Source organism: Globicephala melas, chromosome 2, assembly GCF_963455315.2.
Source record: "Globicephala melas chromosome 2, mGloMel1.2, whole genome shotgun sequence".
NCBI lineage: Eukaryota > Metazoa > Chordata > Mammalia > Artiodactyla > Delphinidae > Globicephala > Globicephala melas.
In genome coordinates this window covers 11038256-11063919 of record NC_083315.2, presented here as the reverse complement: position 1 = coordinate 11063919, position 25664 = coordinate 11038256, and the positions used below count along the sequence as shown (strand labels likewise).

The 25664-nt window shown below is 38.0% G+C and overlaps 1 protein-coding gene across 10 annotated transcripts in view; it reads right to left on the bottom strand.

Moving 5' to 3' along the window:
- ARHGAP21 (Rho GTPase activating protein 21) overlaps positions 1-25664 on the bottom strand; it is a 168892-nt gene that overhangs the window by 30945 nt on the left and 112283 nt on the right. For 6 of the 10 annotated variants that reach the window (XM_060292800.1, XM_060292824.1, XM_060292845.1 and 3 more), the window contains 5 exons: positions 16694-16786; positions 15103-15181; positions 12518-12572; positions 5452-5481; positions 2240-4130 (listed from right to left, as the gene is read on the bottom strand). In XM_060292800.1, the coding sequence (XP_060148783.1) occupies positions 2240-4130; positions 5452-5481; positions 12518-12572; positions 15103-15181; positions 16694-16786 (2148 nt within the window). Of the gene's footprint in view, positions 1-2239; positions 4131-5451; positions 5482-12517; positions 12573-13612; positions 13704-15102; positions 15182-16693; positions 16787-25664 lie in introns of those variants that run through there. The other 4 variants (XM_060292835.1, XM_060292840.1, XM_030837194.3 and 1 more) reach the window with 3 other exon arrangements.

The following is a 25664-nucleotide window of genomic DNA, read 5'->3' as shown; positions in this document are numbered from 1 at the left end:
TTCCTGTACCTAGAAATATTAACAGATATAACTAGCGAACTTATTATTACTCCAATATAATTTCATTATATTATTCTTACTAAGTAGGAAGAAAGTATAATGCCATTATTCTGGTAACATCTCACAGGCCTGGGAAATACAGCCATGGGTTGTAGGGCTTTGTATGTTTAAAAAAAAAAATCATAAAATCATAATTTCTATAAAATATCTATCATTTCCATCTACAATGGAAATCTACTACTCTTTGAGGCCGGCCTTAAGGGTACAGATACAAATATGAGCACAATTTAGGTTGAGAGTCCCTGCAATGTTTACAACTTGAATACGCCACATTTATAAAATATAAGTTATGTGGGACTGTTTTAAAAAACTGATTCTGACAGTGTCACCTGACAGTCCAAGAGCTCAATGGCTTTAAAAAGTTTCTCTAGAAGAGAAAAAGTCTGAAACAGTACTGACAGAGAATACAATATATTACAAAATTATGGCAAACTCTTCCTGAACCTATGGGGTAACAGGTTGAGTGAGAGTATGGCCTTGGCCTCAAAGCAAGCCTTGCATCACACACCTCCAGAGGGCGCTGTTCACAACGCATTCTGTATAAATGGTGCCCTCTGGAGTTGTGCTCTGCAATGAGGCTGAATCAGGGAAGTCTCTATTGCATACTGACTGTGTGACTTTGGGGAAGTTATTTAACCTCTCAATAGCTTAAATTTCTCATTTATTAAATGAAGAGAATACGAAGGACATATATGATGATCCTGTTAGCATATGATATCTTAGAGCTGCACAGTAATCATGATGAAAATTTGTTTTGTTTTGCTACACATTTAACCATCAAATCAAAATTATCATTCACCTATTATTTCGACAAATATTGAGTGCCTTCTCTATGCCAGGCATGAAGGACACAGAAGTGAACAAAAGATCTAAAATCCTGGCTCTCACGTAGCTCATGTTTTAGCTCTGCAGAGAAACATGTAATAAACAAAAAATACAAATGCCAAGTGGAAACAAGCGGTATAAAGATAAATAAAGTAGCTTAAGGAGATAGAGAATGTCAGGCTCTGTGTGTATTTTAGATAGGCTGGTCTGGAAAGGCTGCTTTGATAAGGTAGTATCTGAGCAGAGGCCCAAATGTACTGAGAGCGCGCGAGTCTTGTGAATATCTCTGGAATGCACTCCAAGGCTTGGAACTGGTGCCAGGGCGCTGAAGCAGGGTGTGCTTGGCGCGTTTCAGGACTGCTAGGAGGCTGGCGTGTGTGAAGACAGCGTGCACAGGAAGACGGGAGGTAGGGGTGAGAGGTGGAGTAGGGTTGTGACCCAGATCACAGAGGGCCTTGTCCACCTCAGTCGGGTTCTGGGTTCTATTCTGAGTAACACGGGAAGTAAAAAAGGGTTCTGATCAGGAGTGAAATGATCCTATTTATATTTTTAAAAACACACTGGCTGCTTTGTGGATAATATACCTGGGGCATGTGAGCAGACTAAAGCCTCAGTCAACATGATAGGTGTTCTGGATCAGGGCACATGCTTGTAATTTAAGTAATTTCCCCCCATCTAGTCGAGGATTGATTCTAAGACAAAGTAATGTGACAACAAAGAGGTCTTTTCAGTTGGCCCACAAGTTAAAATTTACAAAGAAATAAGCTTTAGAAAGTAAAAAGCACTGTTTAAATGAAAGGTTGATTACTAGCGGTCAAAGCGGTTCCACTTGGCTTTTGTTTCAGCTGAATCAACAACTAAGCACAATCTGGTTTGCTGATGGGTCTCCTGACCCCACCCCAGACGGTGGGGATTTGTCTCATTAAAATCAAAATGAAAGGGCTTCCCTGGTGGCGCAGTGGTTGAGAGTCCGCCTGCCGATGCAGGGGACGCGGGTTCGTGCCACGGAGTGGCTGGGCCCGTGAGCCATGGCCGCTGAGCCTGCGCGTCCGGAGCCTGTGCTCCGCAACGGGGGAGGCCGCAACAGTGAGAGGCCCGCGTACCGCAAAAAAAAAAAAATTAAAAATGAGTACTGAGTATGTAAAGTTTAAAAACAAAACAGGAAAATGGATACTAGAAATAATTTTTGAGAGTAAAAGCTTATGGCTCTGGTTTTAAAAGAGTGTAGAAAATGTGGAACAAGTGTTTTAAGATCACAGTGTAAAACTCCTGTACCTGTTGAACTAGAAATACTTTGCTGAAAAGATGTGTTAATTATGTGACGTACTAGCCAATGACCATTAAGTGAGCTCACCTATAAATGGGATGGAAGCCAAGGAATCACCGGGTGGACTGGTACTTGAGGCCTTCCTCTCCTCCATTCTTTTTATATGGACCTCGCGGCGAGCATCATTAGGTAGCCAGCAAGTGGTGTCTGAACCGGGCTCTTGGTCATTCACTGCCAAGATGTAAGACTGATGCCTTAAAGGCTGCGGCGTTTGGCGACCACATGGAGGTTTTTCTCTTAGGATGACAGTTTCTTTATTATCTACAGCATTTGATTGCTGAATTTCAGCCTCTTGTAAATTTAAATCTTGATTCCTTTGAGTGACGGATAATTCCAAATCTGGAGTGCCAGCGTTCTCACTCATCGGAGGGGCGGGCTTAACAGAAGCTCCGGATAGAGAGAGGGGCTTCCCAGTGTCCACTTGGTGATCGCGGGCACTTTCAGTCCTTAACCATGTCTGCTGATTCAAGAGACTGTTTTGATGCAAGTGATTTACTGGTCTTTGGTCTTTGATGGAAACAAACGAGTTCTGGCTGGAGGGTGGTTTTGTGACGTGCGTAGGTGCTTTCAGAGAATTATTTCGGACTTTCACAAGAGGTGACCTGTCTTGTGAAATACCTCGAGGCTGGGACATTCCGCAGGTAGTTTGAAAATTTCTGTTGGGCTGCAGTGGTTTCAGATCTGCTGGAATTCTTTTAAACTGAGACACCAATTCCACCCCTCTGCCACTCACTCGCCTGTTGTCAGAATTCACAACACTTGGAGCCACTGTAAAATTGGAACCTCGGAAAGATTTGTGAATTTCTTGCTGCCTATGCCTTTCATAAATACCTCGCCGATCATCCTGCTTGGTAAATCCACTCCACTTGTAAGTCTGCTTTCGTTCTCCCTTTACATCGGGTGGTGGGCATTCAGAATGGACGTTTTCTAAGGTTTCACCCTGTCCCTGGATAAAATCCCACGAGCGAGTTCTATGGTTACTAAAACTAATAGAAGGAGATGTCAGCGCTCCTTGAGATGCACTCCTTGGACAGTACTTCATTAACACAGAGTCCTCCAGCCTCTCCTGAGACACGCTGCGTTGCCGGATCTGAACGGACTGGGGCACTCGGTCCTGAGAGGTGCTCCGACGTCGTATCTGCAAGGCAGCGCGGTTCAGTACCACCTGGTTATAATCTGTTGTGCTCTGCGAGGCTGCTCTTAAACTATCTAACCTTTCTTGAATTGTCCGACAACCCATGTGCAACCGCCGGTTATCAATATACTCTTTGTAAGTTTTATAGTTTTTCCAGTCTATGTGCTGATGGGAGTTTGGAGAATAGTGATTGACAGATACGGGAGGAGAATCCACAGCTGGAGACCTGCTGCTTGCCAGTCCTTCTGAGTGTCCACTGTAATGGCCTGATTTAAGTAAAATGCCAGAAGGTTCCAACGACCTGGAGCCGGTCTGATGGATTAGATGGGACGTGGGAATCGAGGATGGTGGCGATGTGGTTCTTGATGCTGTTTTGAAAGAGGTCTGCTCGTTCCTGCCGTACCTCACTTCCTCAGTTCTGTGGGAGGGAACCGTGTGGTTGCTTCTACTAGGTAACAAATCTATAACCTTCTCAGAAGGTACAATGACGGTCCTTACGCTTTCACTGCAGACACACACTGCCGTGTTTGACTTGGCCACCTCTGGTGGTGACGGAGGCACTTGTATTTCCATCCTGTAGGCCCTGCCGGGCTGCGTCAATACTGGGGGACTGGTCTGCGGTTTGCTCGTGGAGGAGTCTGGAGGAGCTGTTTCAGGGGGCGGCACCGGGGCGGGAGGGGCAGGTGGCAGCCAGGGGTAGCAGACTGGTGGAGGTTCAGGTATGTTGCGGGCATTGCCGCTGTAGGCTTCGTTGCCCTTCAGGTAGGCATCTTGAGAATACGCCTACATGAAGATGAGAGAAAGGGGTCACTTCAGAGTCATCAAAGGAACACTTGTTTCCATTCTTGCGATGCACTATGTTATTTTACGGTGCCCTGCTCTTGGGTGGCATTCACTAAAGCATGCAGGCAAACACAGTGTAAGGGTACTCCACAAATTCAGAAAAGGGCTAGTCTCTCAGAAATCAAATAAATTGTAGAATTTGCAAAAAATATAAATTACAACTGCTTATTTTCTCAATAGACCTGAAACGCAGCAAACTCCGCCCTGCCCTCGCCACCATTAATTAGATACGGACGTCTTGCTTCTAAAAATTTCCCCTTTCGAGTTTTATGATTTTTTTCCCCAGCAGTTGGCAGGTTAAATGGCTGCCTAATAAATCTCAGCAAAACAAGACTCTGATCTTTTGCCAGAGTGAAGGTGAAAATATTTAAAATCTTCACCAAATACATCTTCACTTTAGGCACTGCTGCTATCATAAATATTACATTGAACACTGTCTTGCCAAGTAATGATTACTGAGTCGCTAAAAATAATCCATTTTGATAAATTAAATCCTCCAACAGCCAGGAGAAATAGAGAATATGCACACTTAAGAAATTAAGTACATATTAAAGGCGTAAAATATGAAAAAAGGGAATTCATCTTCCTGGTATATAATTTATATTTTTTTATTTTACGGTAATGCAAAATTGTATCGTACAAATTTATTTGGTCTCTTTTACCTGTTATAAGGAGACATTTCTCTATTACTAACAGGCAGGCATGCAGCTCCAATTATTTTTTATCAATTATTCACGAAATTATCTAGGAATGTTTTTTACAACTTAAAAATAACAAATTAAGTAACAAGACTCTATAAAACAGAGCTAACCGATATAATTCAGGACTATGTCCAACAGCTGAGACAGTTAGGTGTGGTGTCATGTTACACACCCTCCCCTAATCCAAACAAGCTTAATTCAAGACTATCATCACATCCTCTCTTTGCATTAGACAGCTTGCAAAGCTCAGGTGCAGCCACAAACATAACATAACAGCAAAGTACTAGGAGAAGAGAGAGTGTGAGATAATTAAAAAAATACAGATGCAGATAGATGTTATGTTTTAACACCAATTATGCACAGGATACGAAAGAAAACCAAACATAAAAGGAAAGAAAGAAAGAAAATAATATATCACAAACACATTCTGCAGATTAGTAAGATTAACACCACGGAGAGATTCCTCTAAGCAAACTTACAGTTTTAATAGATTGGCTTATTACAAATCTCTACAAAACATGATTTATAAAGCAAGGAAATGGCTTCTGTGCAGTTCTTACCAGAGCTGTGACATCCTTTGTAAATTGTAGCTAGCAGAAAATAGGAAAACATAGTAGAAGCTGCTTACTGATATAAAGACAGAATCATGTTGTCATATTGATGCTGGAGAACAGCAACCTAAAAATACATCTATACTGATTCCTCTGGAAGGTACCAAGAGAAGTAAAGGGCAGTGAGGCATAAAGAGTAACTTCAGTATCCTTCTGAGCATCTTTTTCTCACGCTTTTATCTGGTTCTTATTTGATCTGTCTACCATTCTCGAAAACAAAATACATCTGGTGACATGCATTCCTAACAGATATTTTCTTCAATATGCACTGCTGTCTGATAATGTGCCACAAAGCTTCCCTTCCACAACAGCAACATTGATGCCTCTCATTTCCCCTGAGTTTCTTCCATCTCTGCTTCCAGATGACAAAACGAATGCTCTATTATGCATTTAAAATAGTACAACCTCCTCCTTCCCCTGTAAATCAGAGCATAACCACAAGCTGTCAGCTGACTGCAGCTGCCTGTACACTAGGATTTGGAACGAAAGAATGGCTGTTTTATCAAATGGGTTTCCCTCAAAAATTAAGATCTTCCAATGCTGTACCTTTTGGCCTATTTTATTAAGCTTATGAAAATAGCTACTGGATGGACATAAAAAATATTACTTCCAGAGTAATTCTTTTTAACTTCTAAAGAATATTATAGAACCTAAACCAGGATGCAGTGAGAAATGAAAGCCCAGTAGCTAAAAAAAACATGCATGCCATAATATTTCTAAGGTATGAACACAGTCAGTCAAAATACACATTTTGGCTATGTGCCACTGACATAACAAGCTTATCTTTTTAATGCTGATTGTAGTAGCGCCAGCACTGTTCCGTGACAGGAAACCTGTGTGTGGATGAGTGGACTCGCTGGTACAGTATTGTTAGAGCGTGTTTGTGCAATTTTATTAAGCATCACCTGAAAGGGGTGGTGTATTCCTTATGCCTGATGATGTAGGGGAAGTTTGGCTGGTGGGCTTCATGACTTCTCAAGACCTCTACTACGTTAATGTACGCTGTAAAACTTGACGTGAAATTACAAACTTATTTGGCCACGGAACCCATTTTTTTCCCGGGGTTTTAACACAATTAGAACTTCTGCTGGGAAATGCTGTTCTAGAACTAATAATTTAAAGATACCTCCTTTATTCAAATTTGGGGAGGAATATTATCTTTTAGTAATAAAAGTATATGACCAGAGCTATTAAATACTTGAAAAGGTATTTGACATACTTTAGATATTGCTAAGATTCCTAAATAGTCTATATTCATGGGTCCCCACTTCTGGGTAAAATCATGGCAAAGGGGTCCTTAAATATACACACGTGGACCACGCGTTAACAGTGGACGGACTAAACAGAATACCTTACACATACAGTACTACTGTCTAATGCAAGCAGATATGGTTGAGATAAAGTATGAATTCATTCAGTAGTAGTACTGAATTTCCTCACATATCCTCTCAGTTCAAGGACACTAAAAGAGCTTGTTTGTTTATCTATCTATTTAAAAGTTTCTCATTCTCATAAAGTTTGAGAACCAATACCATTCAATTAACATCCATGGGGAAATCAGCAGTGCTCCAAAGGCCACTGTCGCTTGGTATGTGTTCCAGGTAAGTCATGGGAATAAACTTCTACGGCTATGCTGAGAGGTGCGGTGCAGACACAAATTATCTCCAGAGTAAGCGTAGGCATGTAAATTAGGAATAGATGATATGACAATTTTAAGGAGTCCCCTTCTCCCAGGATGCCTTTAAGTGTTCCTCTAGAAAACAAACTGCCTACAGAGGAAAGCCTTAGACGGGGCTCGCGCAAACACTGGGGTGGATTACGATATTCAACTCTTTGAGAAGAACGTGGAACCCATTAATGAGGTTTTACACTCTGAAAACAGAATTTTAAACTCCATAAGTTGCTCATAGCTGTGACTGTGGCGTGCTTTCTCTTGAGTCAGAAAGTACTCAGTCTTTCACTGAGACACCATGGTCAGACATTTCAATGGTTTAATTACCCCCTGGGAATCTCTGAATTGTCAATAGGCACCAATTAAACAATACAAAATATCACTTAAGGTAATTTTTATATAATGATGTCAATTTATATTCTTTTATAATGACATCAAAATCATCCTGTATCAATAAGTTTGCCTGAAATGGCGTGGCCCAGAAATTTTTGAAACCAATGTCATAAGAATTGCATATTTGGCTCATAATAATTTTTATTTTTACGTTTAAGTCCAAATGGATACTTCAGAGTATCGAGTTGGCCGAAAAGTTCATTTGGTTAATGAATACGCTGTTGAATAAAGTTCTTGGTGAAAATGAAAAAATGTGTCATTTTTACTTAAAACTGAACGAACTTTTTAGCCAACCCAATATATATCCGGAAGTTTTGATGGAATTAGACAACACTCAGATTTTTCCCGACTGATTAGCACTTGGGAATTCAATAGGATATGACAAAAAAATCCTTAGCCAATTTTTTTTTTCATTAGGCCTTTTATATATCACTCTACATTTTTTCTTGAATTTCCTTTACCCTGTATTAAAGTTTTATATCTTATAGTAGCTTAGTAGTTTAAAAATTAATATTTTAAAATTCAAGCCACACCTAATGAAAACGAAATAGTAGCAGCCCCGTCATGCCTACAGATCCAAAATGTTCTTTAAACGGGGGGGGGGGGGGGGGGGGGGGGGGGGGGGAGGAGAGGGGAGTAAGGAAAGACGCCTCACGGAAGTCTTCATTTGGAATTAGAATTGTAAAGAGCATTTAAATAAAATGTAATGTTAACAGTCTGGATCTTGACTATATGTATTAGTGCCTAACAGTAGCTAAATAGTCTAAAAATAATCTTTCAGTTCAGTTTTAGTAGACTTGCATCAAAATCACTATTACCATACCTATTACTATTGCGATAGTATTACTATTACTGTACCATATTTACTGTCTAGTAAACAGGAAAAACAAACAAAAAAGTGCAGAATAAATAAGCTAGTAAGATTAAAATTCCTGCCTACCAGTTTGCGTTCACAGGCTGACCTGTTAATTTTATACCATTACTTATGATAAAAGCAAAAGTAACTACATATCTGTTTGGATAATTTTAAAACACACGTCAGACATGCCACAGTGGGACGTGGGAGAAGCGGATGTTGTGGATACTTTATACCTTTCTAAATTATTTGAAACTTTTCTAACAAGCAAGTACTATTCTTATAATTATTTAAAATACTTTTTTAAAAAAATAGAAGTAACTGCTTCAAACTTGCAAAATATGAAAGAACCCTCCAGAATTCCTGTTCTCGCTTCCCTACTCTAAAGCAAGATTACCTTGATCCACACATGACAAATGGATACCTAATTTTAAATAGAACAGTATACTGATTGTGGAACATAATAAATAATTATTTTGAAAGTAATTCTAATAAATCTAAAGAAAAATTGGGGTTAAATTACATTTTTCAATTTATATCGCACATTCATGGAGTGGTAACTAGGGCAATGGACACAGATCTCAGAGATGAGTTTGCCTAGCAGCTCTGACCCTGACCGGCAGTGTGAAAGTAACAGCCACTGACACTCTTCATCTGGACCCAACGACAGTATGGGACTGTGGTTTAGTTTCAAGTACAGGCTACATACAGTCTCAGGCCTAACTGGGTTCAAGTCCTAGTGCCATCACTTTCTTCCCTGTTACACGAGAAAAGCTGTTTAACCTGGCTGTTAAAACACAAAGTAGGGGCTTCCCTGGTGGCGCAGTGGTTGAGAGTCCACCTGCCGATGCAGGGCACACGGGTTCGTGCCCCGGTCTGGGAAGATCCCACATGCCGCGGAGCGGCTGGGCCCCGTGAGCCATGGCCGCTGAGCCTGCGCGTCCGGAGCCTGTGCTCCGCAACGGGAGAGGCCACAACAGTGAGAGGCCTGCGTACCGCAAAAAAAAAAAAAAAGAAGGCTCCAAATACCCTCGTCAAACATCAGACACACCCGAGGATCTCCACAGCCATCAGAACTGATCTACTTAAAACTGAATTTTGAGTCCATGGATCTAAAGGCTTAACGAAGTACCTTGAAGTCTGCACAGAAAAGAACACCCAGCTCTAGCGCTGAGAGCTACCATGGGTCCATTGAGGACATATTTTTTTCAGTCAGCGTCACTGTTTAGGTGACTTGACAGGTGGTGGCTATTTCATTCACTCTCAGTGTCTGAGAGGGCAACAAAATCGTTTTGTCTTTTTACAAATGCAACAGGAAGTGCTTTTTATTTTGTAGTATCACCTTAAAAATATGAACTTGTCTAAGTCTATGATCATGGTCTAAAATATAAGACCACCAAATGACTCAAATGAATACAATACTATTCTATTGTTAGTTTAAAATGTATGTCACTGTACATACATTTTACAATGTATGAAAATGTATGTTAGTTTAAAAAATGAGGTTGCCAAGTACAGGAGTGCTATTACCAGCACTAGTTTAATAACATAATAAATAATTCTTAATTTTACTTCATGTTTTTCAACCTCATGTCACTGTCTTCTGTGAATTATGAGATTTATTATTATATACCTGTCCTTACATGACGTAAGTTTTGAACCAAATTAAATTTTCTATGCCACCTCTCAAAGATGAGCTGAATACCTCTAGAACAACTTGATCTATACATCACTTGAGGAGCAAACGCTCATGGACACCCAATCCTGCCGTGACCCAGGCAAATATATAAAAACTGAGACAGGCTTTCTCTTGGGTAAATGATGTTTATAGTAGCTGTAAAAATGTTCATGTTTATGTTTTCTTTACAATGAATATTCAACCTCACAGGGACAAATACATCTTTAAAAGCATATATTTTAAGTAACAGATTTAAGACCAACATAAATACTTCTGAAGGCCCCTTATAGAACATTTTCATTCTAGAATCTGTTAGAGAGAAGTATTTCCACATATGGTTTTTTAAATCCCAGATTCTCTTTGGGTTTTATAATAGATTTTTAAAATGCCACTTGTAGATATCCCAGCTAAAAGCATTGATGTGGAAAAGAAGTCACTGCATTTCAGTGTCCTTCAGGGAACAACAGAGAGTCTGCATTAACTATATATACTCCTTCAATTTCCTAACGCAAATGTGAATGAAGACTGGGTTTAAAAGTGAGGTTTTCTTTTATCATCAAGGATATGGGCTTTTAATTTCTTATGATTAAAATAACTCAACAAGTTTTAAAGATGAATTTTCTGTTACAATATATCAGGATCCTGAGGAACCTTGAAGATCTGTGTGCTCAGGTCACCCCAGTGAACCAACTTCTCCCTGTGTTGCAACACTTTGTATTTTCCCTTTATCTTAAATAAAACACAAGGAAATTAATTAACCTAATTTCCCATTGATCACATCCTTAGAACATGATTCCTTGCACTCTTGCTCCCCTGCATCACCCACACAGCAGGCTAGGATGGCAATTCTGTGCCTCATTCCTGGGAATTTATACAACGTTTCACTGTTCTCAACGTTTATAGAACGTTTCACTGTTCTCAACAGTGTCCAACCGGTGCCTTCACCTTGGCAAGCAAAGAGACTACTGAAGATGAGATGTCAGTTCTGTTTTGGAAGTGCCCTCTGTCTCTGAGTCAGGAGAATGCAAGGGTTCAAGGTAAAGTTCGCCCTACCGTGTGGGCATCACCTCCTGGTCCTTTGCATAAGTGGAGCCCTACAGGAGGACCCCCCTATTTATTTTCAGTCTAGTGACTTCACTGCCTTCCATGGTTGTCTGTTGTTCTCTCACTGTGCTGAATGATCAGGGGAGGACTCTACAACTAGTGCTGCTTGACTGAGAAAACCACCACAGATGGTTGCAACTTCCTTGTTGAGACACTCAACCCCAACAGAACTGTGCATTTAAGAAGGGTAATAACCTGTTGTCGGTAAACATGCCATTTTGAAATAAAATCAGTATGCCTTGAAAACACAAGGCTGATCTCCATGGATTTTGGTTAATTATATTTTATGTGTAAGTGAATAAACTGAATCACTAGGATTGGCTTTAGTGATTTTTTTGTAAAAAAAAAAATGTTTACAGAAGATTATTTAGGACTTTTGTTGAGCTAAGTTCAAATGAACGCCTTACAAGTGAAAAACATTCCGATTTCCATTCCTACCACAAGGATTCCATCAGTTCTGAGTAATAAAACAACAGCAACAACAGCTATTCACTAAAAGGAATTAAAAAAACAACAACAACAACAATCTTCAGCAGCCACTGCTATTTCCTAGCTCTAACTGTTTTATTCTGCTGAACTACAAAATCAACTGAGGGAAAGTATTATTTTCCTGAATGAAATTTATTTTATCATCTTTTTACCCTCAGCAATATCTAAGCTTAATAAAGGAGTTAAGTACTCCAGTTAATTTGTTTTCTTTCTCAAGAGGAGAAAGATATTTTAAGATAAATGCTAAAGATTTTCAACTATATAGTTTCACTCCCTCTCTAAGATGCTAACCTATTTTTCCCTTAAGGTGCAGACTCTATTCATTGTGAACATTACTTCTAATGGAATGAATGGATACTGTTAAGAAAACTGCTCGGTAAGTTAATTTACAGACAGTAACGCTTATTGGAAAATTAATAAATGGCTTTCATAAAATTTCTGACCTCATAGTTTAAAAAAAAAAAAATCTAATTCCTGGGGATATGTACTTGCACCCTGAGGCTTGGCTTTTGGTTGAAGGAGTATCTAGAATGCAACATTTGGGCAAACAAACTCTTTTGGAATCTCATTCCAAATGACAACAATAAGAGTTTACTGCGGAATCAATAAAATATTCTCATGTTGCTTAATTGTAAAAAATGGACAATAGTCTCTCTCTCCCTTTGTTTTGGTTTTTTGGTAAAATGTAGAGAAAAACAGAGCGTTTGAGTTTTTTTTCCCTAGAGTCTTTTAAAAAATGTTTAATCCACCTCCATCTTTAAAGAATTTTTATTAACATTCATGACTATAAAACAATCCACATATTTGAATAAATAAAACTCACCACTTGGAGAATGTCTTCATCTTTTGGCATAACACTAAGTTCCAATGTGGTATCGCTGAAATTGAATAGACACATACTATTTTAGGGGAGGCAGAAGTATACAAGAAAGACATAAAGGAAAAAGAGTTAACTCACAAGTATTTTTTAAATTGCTTATGAGTTTAATATGGGGGTTTTAAAAATCTTTACATTTCAAATCCGAATCATTAAAATGAAAAGAAGTCATTTATATATATAGGCTAATTATGTACAAAAGAGGGCACCCTGCCGTATGTTTGAGCTATTCATAATCAGTCATGTGTTCTTTATAACATGTTTCTAATTTAAAAACATGAAGTATATTACTTATATTGAATACTCCTGGAACAAAACTCATCAATATATAATTGTGTATTATTTTCTTTCAGGTCACAGAACAAATTACAAATTTTTACCACCAATTCTCTGTTTATCAAGTTAAAAATACATTAACATAAAAATAATCAGAGAACCCTCAAATTTAACATTTTAGGCAATATTAAACATCCTAATTTTGAAATATTCCCTCTTGGCCTCAAATGGGAAGGAAATCAGAGTTCACCATCACAACCATCAAAATGACTCATTTTTTAAAAACCATATAGCATCTCAACAATTTACTTTCTTCTCCGTGATTTAATTTTAGAGCCTTTACAGGAATAGCTCAAAGTCTCATTTTATTTTGGTACTGTAAGTGTTCTGTTAAAAATAACAGAGAAGTTTCTCTAGGTTTAAAACAGTTCAAAGGGATAAATTATACCAAGTCCTGTGATCTGGAATTAACACTTAGATACGGCAAGAACACTGCTATCCCCAGCAAGTGCTTCAGTATCTACCCTAACAATATCAGATAGATTTTCCCCCAATACAATCAAGAGATTAAGAAACAAACAACAACAAAAACAAAAAACCCCAAATCTAATCATTTACTGGTGTCTCTATTCGAACCCTTATTTTTAGGTTCATAAATGCTGAGAGAAGAGTAAAACAATTAGAACCACAGGTTCAAATAAATTCTACGAAGAAAATATGTAGGTACTTGTATTTCAACATTTAGAGTTGGTAGAAAATACATACTGATGCTTAGATAAATTCTTCTGCAAGGATACATTTTTACATTAATACACTGCAGAATCTCAATGGCTTTGTGCTGCATTAATCCATTTGCTACCAACTGCAGACAAAAGGAACACAATTTTTTAAAAGAAAAATAAGATCATGAAAAAACAGTATTTATTTTTCAAATTGCTTTATTGGTTGAAAAATTAAGACTGTCATTCCAAAGTGTTATTATTATTCTGAAAGATGAACTGCACCAGTAACAAAAAAAACAAACAAACAAAAAATTAATGTGGATTTTGAGGAAAACAAAGATTAAGTTATGGTTGTTTGGAAAAATAGTACTTTTAAAGAAGACATGTTAACAAATACACTAAAAAACCCTTAAACTACAGGCTGACAAAACATACTGGTATATTTATCATGATCTAAATTATTTGCAGTAAAAGAAAATTTGGGTACATCTCCCCACTGCCTCCAGGGAGGCTTTCAATTCTTCACCAGTGCCCAGGTCTCCTCAATATTTAAGATCAAATAGGGCTCACTGTCAGGAACACCTAGAATCCAACAGTAAGGAGAATACTCTGAGATCAATAAATCATGATCACATCACTAACTGTAAAAGTGACAACATATTAGGGCATTCGTGTACATAAGTTAGATTATAGCATGAACAGCTTTAGACGTGGTTAGAGGAGCTTGATAGAATTCTTCAGAAAATAATGAACCTCAATTTAATTACAGACAGGTGAGTATGGCTAATATAAAGCAACAGATCATCCAAAAGTTACTGTATTTGAATCTGGGAAGAACCCCTTGTGGTGATGAGCTGGAAATCAGATCCCAGAGTCATGGCTTATGCTTGACAGAAATTTAATACAGCAACCTCTTTGGCTTTCGATTTCCTTATTTGTAATTAAAAAAAAAAATTCTAGGTGTGTGATAGAGAGAAAGAGTAGGACTAAATTATTTTTGCAATCAGTCGCTCTATAAATATTTATTTACCTTTAGAACTCAAAATCCTATTCTGTAGAATGTAGGCAAACGGATTAAAGGACGATTTCTTGCTGTCTTTGTTAAAACAAATGAATCTGAGCCAAGAATATCATTCAGTAAAAGGTATTTAAGATAAGTTATCCTTAGTGGTTTTAAAATAAATTATATATGCATTTATATATATATTTATTATAAACAAATTAGAAATTTGATTATCACTTCAAATAAAAGTAGGAAACTTAATGGTAAATCTAAAACGTATGCCTCTCAGGCTCTAAAGGATTTTAATTACAAATCTGATAAACTTGCCAAAACAAAGCCACCAAATACGCCATCCTCAGATAGTTTGTGCTTGGCAACTTTCAAATGCATTTTCCACTTTAAGGGAAAGTTTCAGATTTCCACAGCACATCAATTTCTTATAGGAATACAATATTGCATTAAACCTACTAGTTTCAGTGATTTATAAAACCCATCTTTGGCCAAAATTAATCCTATTTCAAGACTCTTACCTGTTCTGGATTAAAGCGATTACTTGGGAATAGGTCTTTCCAATAACACTTTCTCCATTGACTTTTATAATTCGATCACCTTCAAAGAGAAATTAAATAACACATGAGGAATTCCTTTAAAAAGTCACTTGTGAGTACTTTTGAAAAACTTCTTGAGTAATATACTTATTTTTAATATATCCTTGCTCGTTTTTTAAAGTGTCTTTTTACAAAAATGAACCTAAATTTTAATATATCTAGCTACTTATGAAATATAACTATATTTTAAATAAGAGTCCAGCCATCAATGAATTTAGAAACCTCAAGAAGTATAATCACCAAGTGACCACAATTATACTATTTATGCCCCTATCATTTGTTTTCTGAGTTGTAAAACTACTATTTATTCCTCCATTTACCCTGTCCTTTCTAATAGAGAAACACTGTTTAACAGCCTTAGACAATTATTTTTGTTATCTCAGTGGTCTCTAATTTTAGTCCAACTGATTTTCTTTGTTGTATTCTCTCAGTCTATTTAGTTTATTGATTAGTGCTACACTGCAGAACTTAAACATGGCTATGGACATGGTTTTGACTTTATATCTATTAACTTGTTCTTCATTTTAATGGGGAAAAGGATGTTTGGTTACTCAGAAAAATCAGTAGAGCAGAAAGGAAAATAATGAGAGAAAGGACAGAGGAAAACAGGAAAAAACGTATTTTTTGTGGGCTTTGCACAGTCCCTCAACTTCATCTTCCCAACCCTGGAAAGCTTAGAATATGAGAGATGATACATTCTAGCTAATAGAATGTTATGTGTTCACTGATGTACATTTTATATATACTAATGATATTGAAATTTGGCTTACTTTAACTATGACAAAAAAGATAATTAACAAGTTAACAATGCATTCTAATAAATCTTACCAGCGACACCCACTATTTACATGTGTAGCTGCAAAGATAACATTTTATTCAAAAGGCAGTAAAAGATAGTTTTTCACTAATTCCCTTTTTAAATTATTTCATGTTTAGAAACAAGAGAAAAGGGTAACTGTTTTAGTGTGTGCATTAATCTAAACTAAATCCTACTTAGTTTTTTTAATTAAAGTCACAAAATATTTCAGAACAGCTACCAGACCACATCCACTGACAGCTGCAGATGAAGCTGGGCTTGCATTGCACTGGAGACTTAAACTACTCTTTGTGGTGGACGAATTCATTCACCTCTAGCAGGTCTGGCTCTTCCAGAACTTGGAGCTCCAAGATGATTTCATTTACTTCAATGAACATCTCCTTCATTTGCTATTTTATTAACCTTTGTCAAAATTAAATGTACGCAAAAGAGGTTAAGAGGGCCTCTGAGGGTCCATTATCTGAGTGGTAACTAAAAGTGTCCACAATGTATCAATTACGGTATTTCTGCCCACCCATCCATTTGGGTATCAAAAAACATATAACTAACTAGGTCTCAAAAACAGTAATAACTGATAGGAAGAAAAAGGAAGAAACATACAGTAGGAGACAGAAGGAAAAACATGGAAAATGAAATGTGGTAAAAATGAAGTAGAAAAGAAATGAAAAGGTAGGTTTAAGTAAGACTATCGAGCACCTGTGCACAATCCAGCTTCAAAAGCAGGTCCTCCCTCCTTAACCTGTTTGACGAAGATGGTATCCATGGGCTCCAAGCGGTTTCTTTGTTTTCCTGAGCGGAAGAAAAGAGCCAAGGCATAATTTTACCTCAAGATATTTTCTTAAAATAGCAAAATAAAAAATGATATTTAATTGAGACAGTGAAGCAAAGATTTTTTAAATGAAATGTTAGACACGTATCTTAAATCTGGATGCTAAAGTCATCATTAAGAGGGTTCCAAGAACTCCAACATTTATTTTTCTTCTTCCATAACACAACCACCACAATAGCAACGATTTCCATTTACTGGGAGCATTCTGTATGTAAATTATCACACTAAATATTACACATACCTGAGAGCTAATTTCCATAACAAGTAAGTATTTCTACCACCATCGAATAAAAGAGGACACCGAGGCTCAGAGAGACTAAGTAAATTCTCTTAAGGTCACACAGCTAGATTACACAGGCGGTATTCAACTCCACTGCTTTTTAACACTGCATCGTGTTAAGCACTAAGTCACAATCCTAAATAAGACAGTTCTTTCCCTTCAGGGACTCTGGAGGGAGAAAGACATATGAACAAAGAATGGTACTACAGGGGCTTCCCTGGTGGCGCAGTGGTTGAGAGTCCGCCTGCCGATGCAGGGGACACGGGTTCGTGCCCCGGTCTGGGAAGATCCCACATGCCGCGGAGCGGCTGGGCCCGTGAGCCATGGCCGCTGAGCCTGCGCCTCCGGAGCCTGAGCTCCGCAGCGGGAGAGGCCACAACAGTGAGAGGCCCGTGTACCGCAAAAAAAAAAAAAAAAAAGAGAGAGAGATACAACATACAGTCATGGCAATGAGGAGCTCGTGATCAAATCTGAAAGCCAGCACTTCACAAACTGCTATCCATGGATCATCTGCATTAACAGCTCAGGGGTTTGAAAAAAATCAGTGTTTCGGGGTCCAATCAGAAATCTGCTTTGTCAAGAAGTTTCCCAGATGATCCTTCTACACACTAACATTGGAGAACAACTGACAGTTTCAATACATAGAAGTCAAAGGAAGAGTCACAGGTGAGAGGACATTTAAACTAAGCGACAAGCACCAAGGTAAGTACTGAGAGGGGACAAACAGGTAGACAGTGGTTCTCGGAGTGTGATCACCAGACCAGCAGCATTAACACAACCAGGGAATGTGCTGGAAATGCAAATTCACGGACCCCCCACCCCAGATCTACTGAATCAGAAACCCTCATGTGACCGTGATGCATACTCAAGATGGAAAATCAATGAACCAGAAGACGCAGCCCTGACCCTTAAAGAAGAATATAACTGAGAAAATAAGGCGTATATATGTATGGAGTTCTTTCATCATACTTGTTAGACTGTGGCGCTGGGCAGAATATGACTGTCAAATACAAAGAATCCATAATTATTGTCATATAAAACCAAATTTTTAACCAGGTATATCACAAAGGTGGCTCAAAAGAAGTAGAAACCAATAAAGGAACGTCTATCAGCAACTCCCCTTACATATTTAGCTGTTTACTCTGAAAGACATCCTCTAAAAGTAGTGAATGGCTAACTCTGCTTAAAATGCAACAGGGCACAGAGGAAAACTGCTCATGTTTTAGACACCAGGAGACAGGGATCCAAATCCTTGCTGTGCCACTGGATAGGCCAGGTGCAGGTAAATAAACGTTTTTACTTAAAAGAAATGATTGCTTGTTCTTTTATAGTACAGAGACATGTTTTTGCATTCTTGAAGGGTTTCTATGAAGACTCAATAAGATAACATGCAAAAGCGCTCAGCATAGCTTGTAACTGGAGCAATTCCTTGGTAGATGTGTATTTCCACTCTCCATGGTGCTTAGCTGAAGACTAGTCTCATATTCTTACGTTTTCAAGCATGAAAAATTTGCAAGGTTGTAAAAATATACCTGCAAAGTATCTATCATCCAATTTTCAAAAATATATATCAGCTCTCTTCCCAAGGAAACTCTATACAGCTCTCTAAGTTCAGAAGACGTGAAAATATTATAAATCCTTTGGTCACTTCTGATTGGCTATGACAGACAGCCCTGACTGCTTTCTCCATGAGGTTTTGGAGGAAACAGAGAACTAATGCTAGTTAAATCCCTACTGTAAGGAAGAATGTCCTCATTCTTAAGAGATGTTTGCCGAAATACTTAGGGACTGATTGTAATCTTATATTATCATATTTTATTATTATATTATTACATTTCCAGTATTATGATAATGATATCTGCAACTTAATTTTCAAATGGCTTCAGAGAAAAAAATAAGCCAAGATATCCAAACACCCAGACACATGTATGGATGGACAGATAAAGCAAATATATACTCAACATTAAGTTAATTGTTGAATCCAGATGGATAAGGTATTTGCTGTACTTTGAAAATCATAATACAAAATTTGGGAAAACTTTCTGTATGTGCCAGGCTTTATTTTTCTTCGCAGAACTTGTCATCCGCTACTTAAAGTTACATGTTTATTTGCTTTCATGCTGGTTGGTTGTCTCTTCCACTAAAATGAAGAGCAGGGATTTTTGCCACGTTCACGGATGCTCACAGCACCCAGAACAATGTGTGGCACAGAACAGGCATTCGATAAAGCATTATGCAATAAATGAACACATTTATTATTTAATTCTTACATCAAGCTGTCAAGAAAGTCGTTATGATTTTAAGACTGTCACTATACTGAGGAGGAAACAGACTAAGTAACTTATGAAGAGGGAGAGTAGGGATTTGAATCGAGATCCAAATCCAAACATGGTGTGTTCCCTCCTGCTTCAAATGTAACCCAACTACTTATTCAGTTGTCAAGCTTTACCAAATACAAGGAGACAGTCCACTTACAACTAGTTTGAAAGGGAAAAGAAGGTTTCTTTCAATGTAAGTCACTTAAAATGCAAATACTTAATGCCAATCCAGCTGGTAATCAGGCTAGGTCCTTATGCAGCCAACTCAACATTTACAACAGTTGGTATTTAAGGAAAACCATCTATTTTTTCTAGGCTAGAGATCTGAAGGTTTAATAAGTTTTGCTGTGCCAAGTCACTGCTTTCATGGAAAGATTTATATAATTAAAGAGAGGACGAATTTTTCTTTTTTAATTCGGTACGCGGGCCTCTCACTGCTGTGGCCTCTCCCGTTGCGGAGCACAGGCTCCGGACGCGCAGGCTCAGCGGCCATGGCTCATGAGCCCAGCCGCTCCGCGGCATGTGGGATCTTCCCGGACCGGGGCACGAACCCACGTGCCCTGCATCGGCAGGCGGACTCTCAACCACTGCGCCACCAGGGAAGCCCCGAGGACGCTTTTTTTTTTTTTTAATTAATGTCTTCTAGTCCACTATGTCCCAAACGTGATTATACCGTACTTATATTTAAAAATACAAAATGTAAATGAGCATTAATGAATTCTACAAAATAATAAAAAGCTGGCGGGGTAGCAACGTAGTGACTTCTGAAAGTTCTGATAGGCACTTTCACTCACACAGAATAAATTGTAGTCCAAAATAATTTGGTTTTGATTTCTATAAAGGAAATACTAACTTTGCAATGACTACCATTATAAAATCAGAGAGACTTTGCCACAAATTGACAAATCCTTCAATACACTGTGCCTGAAAATACATGAAGATGGAATAGACTAAAAGAAGGGCCAGTCTTACAGCAAGCACTACCACATCTGCTGAGAGCTGTACTTTGATTCTTCTTGTTCACTTTCCTTTCTGGACTGTCTCCAAAATTCTGACTTGCTATTACTACTGTGGATTTTAACCAATTCCTTCTGGACAACAGAAAAATGTCCCATAGGTGTCCTTTAATTACAGGCAGGTTTAACTAAGAAATATCCCTCTCTTCAATTTCTATATTCCTTGACTCTAAGTCTTGTGTTAAACACGTGGTTCAGTAATTTTAAGAGTGTCATCTCTTTAATATATGCTCTCTGTAATTCCACTGGAACTGGAAAATCACAAGCATCAAATTTAAAGTGTGTGTTATTCAATCTCTTACGTCTTTAGTTTTTTACAGTCGGTTTCTAGATATGCAGAACAAAGAGTCCGATCCCGAATTGTAATTAATCAGGAACAAGTATTCCCTGCTTCCCTGTAGGACCATTTGGCAGAGCCAGGTGGCTTCCCTGGCAATTCTTAGTAAAAAGCCTCTTTCAATTCTACATGCGTATTTTATAATTTCTCAACTTTTTGAGAACACATAGGATGTGTTTCAAAGAACTGCTAAAGACCTTATTCAAGTATTATTCCCCTGACCTTATCAAAAGAAAAGGGAAATGTGTCTTTCTAGCACACACATGTAATTAAATCGTTCTGTATTTGAGAAAAGGAAGAAGACAATGACCTTACATGAATGAGAATGGCTAAAATTAGCAGGTACTGAAAAGGTCCCACTTTGTGCTATTTAGCATACAATTAGTAAAGACTTAAATAAGAAGCTATAAAAAGCATACATGAATTTGCCTGAAGTTGAATGTTACACTTCGAAATCAGAGAGAATGTACATACTTTTACATTATAGTAAACATAATCAGCTGAGGAAAAATAACTCAACTAAAAGAAATAATAATATATAGGTAGTAGCTGCCATCCAAACACTGGATGAACATCCAGGTGGATATGCTTTTTATTCTCCATTCCTAGTATAAGGCAGTGGTTAACAGCTTGAGCCCTACGACCAGATTACCTGGTTTAAAATCCCAGCTCTACCACTTACTTTCCAAGTAGGGTTACTGGATTTTGCAAAAATGACTGACTATGAGAAATTCAAATTTAATTGGGCACCCTGTAGTTTATCTGGCAACCCTACCCCCAAGTGATGTTAGACAAATGATTTATTTGTACCCCAGTTAACTCAGCTGAAAAATGAGGATGATGACAATTTATTTTTACCTGGCAGGGCTATTGTGAGGATTAGAAGAGAGAATCCACTGAAATACTTATATGATGCCTAATACAAGTAGGTATTTAATCAATGTTGTTACTATGCTAATCTGATGATAAAGCTTTAGAAAGTTTACATAGAGATCAGGGATGAATGAGGCCACACTGCTTGTGCTTGATTAAATACTGGTCCAAAGAGTAACAATACAGACTCAACTGGCATATTGGGGGGAGTTGAAGAGTACAAACCGAAGAACACCAAAGAACAGAAGGAAGAAGTAAGAGACTATACTAACAAATTTCCAGTAACTGACACAAACAACTCATCTGTCTTCAAAGAGACTGGCGTCTAAAAGCCAGAGTGCTCTAATGACCCTCTTCTTGGGAGAATGCTAAAATCCAAATCACTTGCAACATTTAAATTGTTTCAAAATTTGAAATATGAAGTATACAAAGCAAGCAGCCTAAAGCAAACAGATTATTTTCAGAAGTAATATTCTTAGAACTATACCAGTTAGAAACGAGACACAGAGAATGAAGATACACAGAGAAATAATAGGTATAGATCAGGGAATCCTATAGTTAGTTCTAGGGACAAGAGAAATGTATCTATCAGAGTTAAAAAAAAATTATACTTTAAACAAAGAAATACCATCTTACGTTTTCACCAAAAGCAAAGCAGCAGAAAATAATGGCTATCACTCAGATTGAGATTTTTAAAAATTTTTCCTTCTCTCTCACAGTTCTCATAGATGCTACCGAACAACTTTTTTAATGGAACCAAATCTCTGTTTTTATAATGACAGTTTTTTTAAGTATTCTTTTTACTGATTTCTTTGTTGTAAAAAAAAGAAAGAAGACAAAAACAAAGAAACCCTCTATCTATCTCTACACTAGAAAAGGCTGTTGAAATTAAACTGTGCTTCATATGAAAGTTAAAGTTAGATAAGCCTCGGAAGACGTGTGCTCTCCACAAAGGCGGAAAGCTATAGAGGTCACATAATGGAGTTTTTTTTTTTTTTTTGCAGTACGCGGGACTCTCACTGCTGTGGCCTCTCCTGTTGCGGAGCACAGGCTCCGGACGCGCAGGCTCAGCGGCCATGGCTCACGGGCCCAGCCGCTCCTGGGCATGTGGGATCTTCCCGGACTGGGGCACGAACCCGTGTCCCCTGCATCGGCAGGCAGACTCTCAACCTCTGCGCCACCAGGGAAGCCCCATAATGGAGTATTAAAGCTCCAGGCATTCATTATTTAAAGAAAATCAATTAAATAGCTTATTGAAATTAATATCTATTTTTCAGACCCAAAATAATTGAAACCACAATGTAGATTGAGACAGACAGATATCAAAGTTAAATCTGAATAATAAAAAATGATCTTTGTTTCTCTTTGCTGGGTCACAGATTGACACAGAAAAAACAGGGCATGGAGAAGCATTTATTGAGCAAAAGTTAGGAATTATGGATCTATTAAGGCAAAAAACAAACAGAGGGAGTGATAAATAGCAAATTCAGGCTAGTAGTTACCTCTGGGGGAAGAGAATAGAAAAGGAGTGGTATGGAAGGGCCTTAACCATATTTATAATCATTCATGTCTTAGTGAGAGAGAAATGGAGGAGGGGGGTGTTAAAATGCTAGGATGACAAGGACAGGTGGCCAGCATTTGGAAGTCACATTTCTTCCCTTTATTTTCTGTTTGCCTGAAATATTTCATAGCTGTTTTTTTTTTTCATTGTTGAAAACAGGCTTCTAAAAAAAGAAAGAAAAGAAAAGAAAACAGGCTTCTAATTTTTATTTTAGGGCTTTGGTTTGCTAACAGCATACAAAACTATCTTAAGAGCCTAAGAGAGGCATTGTCTCACATCAAAAACCCGTATGTATTATATGAAAAATACTGATACATCCTATATGAAAATTAAGTACAATCCAATTTAAGAAGACTGCCATGGCAGATTATTGGGTCCCTTTCCCCTTCGGTAAGGGCAGAAGCACTAAGGAAAAAAAAAATGCATTCCAGCTTTTTAAACCTAGGTGGTCCCAAATTTCCACTTACGATGCTCTCATTTCCAGAGTGATGGCTAGTACTTTGAAACTATACTCCCAAGCCTCCAATCTGTAGCTCCAACAATTCTTATGAGCTCCAAACCCCAAACTCCAATAGTCTCTAGACAACGTCAGCAGAATGTCACCTGTCAGGTCTCAATCACATTTCATCCATTATAAGCAAACACACACTCACTACTCAACCTCATCTTTAAGTAACATCAAATGGAACAAAGTGAAGTTAAGAAAATCTGCTAAGTATTAAAAAGCAGATCATGTTCTAACTTAATCATGACAAACTTCCTTTCAGCCCACACCTGTCTCATGTTTTTGGTTTACTTTTTAGTGTGGTAAATGCCTGGCATATACAAAAATAGAGAAAAAAAGTAGCATAACCCCCCCCTGAACATAATTTAAATAATTATTAAAAATCTCTCATCTTGTCTCATTTACACTCACATTTTTTTCCTAAAGTTATTTTAGTGTAAATCCCAGGTATCACGTCAATTCATTTACAAATACTTCAAATAGTTCAGTGTGCATCACTAACAAATCAGGACTTTACTTCTTCTTCAAGGAAAGAAAACAAAATCTGTTCACAGTTCTCCATATTATGCAGTATTTTGCACAATCTGGATCATATAAACTGACAACAAACCCAAGCCTTCCTTCTACTTTCTTCTATCTTCCTAAAAGCCTACTTAACATTAATGAAAAGCAGTATTTCATGACACAGGAACGGTAGCACCAAAAGCTATGAAATAAATTTAGAAAAGGTCTCACGTGTAAAACCACAATAGAATCCTAAAATTAAGTTCTAGAACAACTTTCCCACTCCTAATGGAATGCTCTGCCTATCTATTCAAATTCAGTGAGGTCACCTATGCAAGAGAACATCACTACATGAAAATCTCTGGCACACAGAACAGTGTCTGGCATATAGTGGATGCTCTAGAAATATTACTGCTGATTGATTCAAATTAAAGTCCTAGTAAATGCCAACAGCAAGACTGCCCAAAACCAACTTGGAGACATGTTTCAGGAACAAAGCTATTATTGTACTGCAACTGATCTATAGGATTTCCCTGAAATAGAAGGAAAATGCTGCCACTTAATAGTAATTTGAGTACAATACCACTAGGTGTCAGACGTGAACCAAAATTTGCTGGCATTATGAACCACCTAGGCAAGAAAGACTCTGGAGGATGTTATTCATTCAACAAATATTTAGTGAGCTTGGACAACGTGCCAGGAGCCTATCACTCTACAACGAACAAAACAGTCCTGGGATCTGTCTTCTGGAGTATCTGAAGTTCATGCAGCATCGTCTTTTTCTCTCTCTGAAAGTTTCAGGAATTTCACAAAGTATGTATCACGTGTAGATTCAGAGCCGTTATTCCAGTTGTTCTAGATTTTAAGTTCTCTGCAAAGCCGGAAAAATGTGTTGCAGTGTGCTAACCACGGGCAACTATCTTTCCATGTCTGACCTTACCACTGCCCGACCCCATAACTGATTAAACCTGCCCCTCATCTTTCTCCAAACCCTTTAGTCCTCTCTGGTCTCCAAGACTATCAGTCTCCCTCAGAAAACACTTTCTTATAAGTTTACCCACAGATCAATATTACAACCAAATTCACCAGTAACCTCCACTTCCTTTCCCCCTTGACCTTTCAAAGCATTCCACTTGCCAATGTCCAGCCATGGACAATTCCAACCAGACCCTCCCTCCGCTCTTGTTCTTGGCCTGCAGTGTCAAGTGAGTAAAACTGCGTGACCCACTGATTTAGAGTTTCCAAGTTCAGCTAAGTGCTTGACATTACTCACTAAAGTCTGTTGCTTGTATTTTAATCTCTGTTCCCTCAAGGCTGCAGTTTCAAACTTCTAACACCCTTCTTGGACTTGTTCTGCCATCTGGATTTGTTCACACTATTTAGATAACCTTCTTTCTTACTTTACTGTCTTTCAACTGCTGAATCCTCATCTTTTTCTTTTTTA